Raw genomic sequence first — 6,877 nt, 5'->3', positions numbered from 1 at the left:
GGACGGAGACCATCGTCCGTCTCTGAGAGGTGGACGGAGATCATCGTCCGTCTCTTAGAGGTGGACGGAGACCATCGTCCGTCTCTTAGAGGTGGACGGAGACCACACGGTGTGTGAGAGGATGAGCAGACTGGCACAGAGCAACATCAGCAGAGATACAGAATACACAATATACATTTATAAGACCACTGTTTTAACAGTTGTAACATTACTCAGAAGGATCAAATACAGTTAACAAAGAAAAAGTCACTCTGCTTCCCATCGAGTGTTGAAATAAATACGACCAGTGAAATCATCTCACAATTCAGTTTTAGTATTAGACACAACCGACTGGACACAAGATGAGAACTTTGTGTCATGTTAATGAAGAAACCCTCAGATGAGGTTAATTCCATATTCAAACCGTGTGCCTGAATCACTGTGTGTGCTGAACTGGCCCACCAGAAAACAGAAGGGTGGTGCATTAAACCATCGATCTGTCACTGAATACTTCCATAAGAGTCCCGTTCAAGTCGATCCAGCCATGTAGCCTTCACTAAGGTGATGCTCACCGTATACACATGAGCGTGCACACCAGCACTAAAAACAAAACACACACTCTTAATCGCTCCGTCACACGTTTCAGTCCACCGTCCAGCCTCCCACCATCCCCAACAAAAGCACCGTACAACCCCACTGTGATACACTGTTACACACCACGAATCAAACACAGCCAGCCTCGGCTGACCTCGCCCACCGGTCTCGCCTCACTGCTTTGGGCTGGAGGGGTTGGACCTTTGGGCGGCGTGGCACGGGTCCAGGGACTCCTTGGTGGCGCCGCCGAACACGTCCACGTCGTGGTCGGTCCACGGGGCGATGTTGCCCAGCGCAGAGGAGCTGCAGTCAGCCAGGGCGGCGACCTCGGCCGGCTTCAACACCCGGTCCCACAGGTTGAACTGGGAAAGCTCCCCGACCAGCGCCTGGGAGGCGTCGAAATGCCCGCCCAGTGTATCCTACAAGAGGAAAAATAAAAAGGTTCAATGCTAGAAGGAAGATTCAAGAGAAATAGCTTTTAATGTCGATGTTTTTAATGTATGACATAAATTAGCCCTTTTTCAGTTTTAGGCTTAAATTGACTTCCTGGACTGTATCCTGTCCCCAAACCTTTAAGTATAGAGTCTTTAACAATTTGTCAGCATTAATGACCTACGTAAGTGTGCGCGAGCTGTCTGGCAACGGACGTATGTCGGAGTGCAACATCTTTTCAAGCTATGCAACGTCTCCTCCTACAACGGTTTGACAGATATCTTACAAAAAGTGACTTTCTTTTTGAGAGTTTTCCAACGCAAGTCCAGCAACACGTGTCAATTTTCCGCTCGCTAAATGAACAGTAAGACTGCCCAGTTAATGATTATGTGGATAACATACAAAATGAATTTGTGAGATATCTACAAATTAGGGTGCATTATTTTTCGTAAGCATTGAGAATACAACCTGACCGTAGAAGTCGCCGGTGTTTCTGTTTAACGAGTGACCGTGTTAACTGGTGACTGTCAACGGAATGCTCGCAGTAACTTACGTAAGTAGTCGGCTTGGATGATAAACACAGATGAGTGTGTGTTTTAAATGTATTCAGGTAAAAGGTGATGCTCGTACCAGAATCAACATTTTAGATGAACAAACTGATGTTGTTAACTGAAACAAACCTCCAACAAGAGTGAGATAAACATCACAAAGAGCAAGGTGAATATGTTGTGATCTCTTAAGAGTCTCAAAAACGTTTTTAATCTGATCGACTTCTTTTCTTTCCTTCTTTCTCGTTTTTGGTTTCAGCCGTAAATCTGCCTCATTGCCACGCCAGCCAATTTGGACATTTATCAATAAGGTGGGAAACTCTAACCAGTACTTCTCACAACAAATGTAGTGAAAACAAGATCATTAAATGTTGTTATTTATGGATTCAACACCACACTTCTATGGGTTGATTAATAGAATACTGAAACAAATATACTATCTGTGATCCTGAGAAACTACAACCCTGCTCAGCTAGTTAGTAATGTACTGTGGTTGTGTGTCCTGGTTCAATTAGAATAAAGGCTGAAGCTCTGTCCACACACAGAAATATTGTGATTTCATGATTCCCCTTCAATAAGATTAAAAGAGTTTATCCCCCTTCAGAGTGAGAGGGATGTCCTCGGATTAAAATCCATAAAAATCTGGTCAACACATCCACACAACAGCAATTCATCTTTCATCCTCAAATTATATTCATCGAATACTCTTTCTCTAAAGAAATATCGTTTAAATGTTGTTTGATCCTTCATGAGAGGACGACGGGCTGCAGGATGAGCTCTGTGCTGCTCTTCTGACTCCAGGGAGGAGCATTAATATCACATTTCATAACGGTTATGTAACGTTGGTGTCTCACTAATGAGAGAGAGGCAGCCCAGTGTGAGTCTGTTCATGTGTGCAGAAGCTAATGATGCTCCCTCGAAATAGCTCTCCTTTTCCACCCATCCCTTTATTCATCCATCCATCCATCCCTTTATTCATCCATCCATCCCTTTATTCATCCATCCATCCATCCCTTTATATATCCACATCCATCCCTTTATTCATCCATCCATCCCTTTATATATCCACATCCATCCCTTTATTCATCCATCCATCCCTTTATTCATCCATCCATCCCTTTATATATCCACATCCATCCCTTTATTCATCCATCCATCATCCATCCATCCCATTGGTGTATTGATACCTCACCTGTTCCTGTCCCAGTATGAGGACTCCTCCTGGTTTGATTGGATGCCAGGCAGCTAGCCCCTCCCCCCTGCCCTTCATCTTGCCCCCCTGGTAGGCCTTCCACACCCCGTCCCTCAGGGTCCAGCTCACGCAGATGTGCTGCCACTCGTCCTGTGGTAGAGACAGAGGCAGCTGCGCCACCTACAGGTCAGAGAACATAACACACCTGTCTTTACCAAGAGACACAATGTGGACACACCCAAACGCTCTCTACCACGGGAGCTATCAGCGCTACAGAAGGTTTAGCATCAAAGCGCTTCATAAAACACACCGACTCCGGCTCAGTGCAGCGTGAGACTCACATGATCAGAGAGAAGGAAACATTCTAGAACTCCGGTCGTCTCAAACACAATAAAACCCAAAACAAGTTTATCACAACATGTGACCAACAAGCAGAACATCAGCCGTCAGGTAACGTTAGTGATGTCATACGTTAGTGATGTCATACGTTAGTGATGTCATACGTTAGTGATGTCATAGAGTTTGATCAGAAGAACAGGATCATCAATGAAAGATAATCACTGAGATCATTGTTTAGCTGAGAATGTAGTTTAAAGATTTTAGAACTTCTTGTGTTTCTGCTCAAGAAAGAATATTTGTTTCATACAAGAATAATAAAGTTGATTCTTTTCTTAATTAATTATCTTTTTTTCTCACAGAACAATCAAAAACAACCGATAGGAGCATTGATAAGAGTATCAATAAAACCCAAACGATACCCGTCCCTAGATAAGACTTAAAGGGGGAATGACACCAAACCTGATGTAAACTCTAATCCACCATCATTTTGAACCAAACTATAATTAAAGACATTTTTAATTTGACTGTTTTCTCGTGCAACGTGAAAAAAGTTGTTCCATCCGAAGAACAAACGTTTTTCATCGCTCATTTGAATCAATGAATTACAACCAGTGTGCACTGTTCTGTGGAGCGGCAGAATGAGCTCATAATGATTTCCATGACGGGTTGTTTCACTTGACTTATTATAAGGAAAACCTGCAGGGTACGAAAATATACACTCAAGAAGAAGACATTTATTCCCACACAAGCACACCAAATTCATCTTTTAGCAAATCCATCCATCCATCCATCATCCTACCATCATCCATCATCATCCATCATCCATCAACCATCATCCATCAACCATCATCCTACCATCATCCATCATCCATCAACCATCATCCTACCATCATCCATCATCCATCAACCTTCATCCTACCATCATCCATCAACCTTCATCCTACCATCATCCTACCATCATCCATCATCCATCAACCATCATCCATCATCATCCATCATCATCCATCATCCATCATCATCCATCATCCATCATCATCCATCATCCATCAACCATCATCCATCATCATCCATCATCATCCATCATCCATCAACCATCATCCTACCATCATCCATCAACCATCATCCTACCATCATCCATCAACCATCATCCATCATCATCCATCATCATCCATCATCCATCAACCTTCATCCTACCATCATCCATCATCCATCAACCATCATCCTACCATCATCCATCATCCATCAACCTTCATCCTACCATCATCCATCAACCATCATCCTACCATCATCCATCATCCATCAACCATCATCCTACCATCATCCATCATCCATCAACCTTCATCCTACCATCATCCATCAACCATCATCCTACCATCATCCATCATCCATCAACCATCATCCTACCATCATCCATCATCCATCAACCTTCATCCTACCATCATCCATCATCATCCATCATCCATCATCCATCAACCATCATCCATCATCATCCATCATGCATCATGCAGGGTACAATAATACCCGCTCGTTTTACCAGAAGAAGACATTTATTCCCACACAAACACACCGAGTTTATCTCTTAGCGACCCCACAGTGAAGCGAGACTACGTCTACAGAACTTGTGTACCTTGTCGTTGATGAGCAGCTCCGCCGGGTTCTGGACCCCCTGAAGCAGAACCAGCTCGTTGGGCTGTCCCGGGACCGAGTAGGAGAACGGGGTCCCGATGCCGCCTTCTTTGGCCCTCAGCCACACGCAGGCGGTGAAGGCGTACATCTCCGTGATCTCCTTCCTCGCCAGGCCATACATGTAGTTGGTCCTCATGGGGAAGGAGAGGACGAAGCCTTCAGGGAACGACGGCTCCGTTAGCGCTGTGGAGACAGGAGGGGACAGGAGGAGACAGGAGACAGAAGACAGGAGGAGACAGGAGGAGATAAGAGGAGACAGGAGGAGATGCTCTGGTTTATGCTCTGAGATGCTTGTTTAAAAAAGGAGATTCACTCTTGAATACTATGTTGAATACACGTATTGTAAGTCGCTTTGGATAAAAGCGTCTGCTAAATGACTGTGATGTAATGTGATGTGATGAGACAGGAGACGATGCGTTAATGTCACAGACTGAATATAAGAAGTGGACGTCATCATGGTGACGTAAGTTATTGGTTACGTCATTTTCTCATAGACTTCTATACAACCAGAGGAGTCGCCCCCTGGTGGACACTAGAGAGAATGCAGCTTTAACACATGAAGCATTGAAGAACTTTAAAGAACTGGAGGTTGTCTGCTGGTTAATGGTTCGCATTTTTGCTTCTCTCTTTTCCCAACTAGTTTGTGTAACCACACACACACATACACACACACACACACAGTTAACGATCAGCCTCTCTGCAGCTCTTGAGGCAGAGAAGATGTCGATGTTGGGAGAGAATGATAGAGATAAAAGTAGAGAGAAGTGCTTTTTCTTTTCTTAGCTGTCTCTTGAACTCTCGATCCGTCCTCTAGACTTCTCCTGTTTTCAGACATCTGTGTCTCCGTGTCTCCGTCTCTTTCCACCGAAGACAAGAGAAGCTTCCAGATCGTCGGAGGAAACTTCACCGACAATCAGCCCGACGAGACTCAAGACTAAAATACTAAAATATCAAAAATAACTGACACCTTATTGACCCAAACTACACAACATGCAATAAGGATCCTTTATATATAATTATATAAAATAATATTTGTTCTGTTTCTCTGCTCATCTTATTTTAATCTCCAGTTTGTTCTGTACCGCTGTGATGACCCACTTCACCCACTGAGCTCATTAAAGTTTCATTCTGATGCACGTCAGGAGTGCATCAGTCTATCCTTCATTTGTTCAGTCCTTCCTCCTTCACCTCCTCCAGACTCACTGTGCTCCAGCTCGGTGACGCGGTGGTTCACGGTGTCGATGCCGTGGTTGATCTTCTCGTGTTGGCCCTGTGTCTCCTTCCTCATGGTCTGACGCTCCTTCTCCAGCAGCTTGATCTTCCTCTCCAGCTCCCCCTCCAGGTCCTCCACCCTCCAGGGGCCCTTGGCGCGCCCCGCGGGGCCCTTGGATGGGGGTTTGGTGGCGGGGGAGGCGGGGCGTCGACTCCCGGGGGGAGCCGCCACGGGAGGGGAGGAGACGCTGCCGGTGGGCGGAGCGGCAGCTTTGCCGGTGTTACCAGCAGGACTGCTGCTGCTGCTGCTTGAACTCACGGACGTGTCGGTGAGGTTCAAGGCAGCCGGACCGATCTCCGCCTGCAGGAGGAGGAAAAACAGTTCAGGAGGTGTTTCAGACTGAAATGATTCAAAACTCAGAGAAGGAGAGAGATCCCGAGGTTATATGTTGAGTGGAGACCGATTATAGTTCTACATGTTAAGACTCTCAGGCTGTGGGTTGGTCCTCAATCATGTGACATTCATGCTCCTCAGAGGATGAATCCTCCTGATTATTCCTCATGTGAAACCAGAAGTCAACGTTGATTTATTTGATACTTCTGTAGTTATTTTAACATAAAGAAGTATTTCACCATCTTCTGCCAGAAGGCTTCACAAAGTACATTTATTTCCCTTTTATTACTTTTCTATTAACCTTATGTTCACTTATTTCATTGCTTTTTGTACTGTTTGCAACTAAGGATTCTTTTCATTATGGAATAATCTGTCGATCAGTTTATTATGATATAAAACAGAAAATCGTTAAGTTTAGTTAAAAACACAATTTATTTCTGCAACTTTTGCATGAAAAGTTTCTCGTGAACTAAAAGTGTGGACTGTATCTGACACGAGAAA

At 44.5% G+C, this 6,877-nt stretch overlaps 1 protein-coding gene across 1 annotated transcript in view; it reads right to left on the bottom strand.

Moving 5' to 3' along the window:
* Nucleotides 1-746: 746 nt before the first annotated feature.
* The window catches only part of nptxrb (neuronal pentraxin receptor b), a gene marked incomplete at both ends in the record, with an annotated part of 7,928 nt that continues 1,797 nt past the window's right edge, over nucleotides 747-6,877 (bottom strand). The window contains 4 exons of the mRNA XM_079160306.1: nucleotides 747-992; nucleotides 2,746-2,925; nucleotides 4,712-4,953; nucleotides 5,974-6,343. Of these exons, the coding sequence (XP_079016432.1) occupies nucleotides 747-992; nucleotides 2,746-2,925; nucleotides 4,712-4,953; nucleotides 5,974-6,343 (1,038 nt within the window). The remainder of the gene's footprint in view (nucleotides 993-2,745; nucleotides 2,926-4,711; nucleotides 4,954-5,973; nucleotides 6,344-6,877) is intronic.

Source organism: Pholis gunnellus (genome assembly GCF_910591455.1).
Source record: "Pholis gunnellus genome assembly, chromosome: 5".
In the NCBI taxonomy this organism is placed as follows: domain Eukaryota; kingdom Metazoa; phylum Chordata; class Actinopteri; order Perciformes; family Pholidae; genus Pholis; species Pholis gunnellus.
The sequence above is the reverse complement of the archived record's forward strand: the minus strand, read 5'-3'. Positions and strand labels throughout refer to the sequence as shown.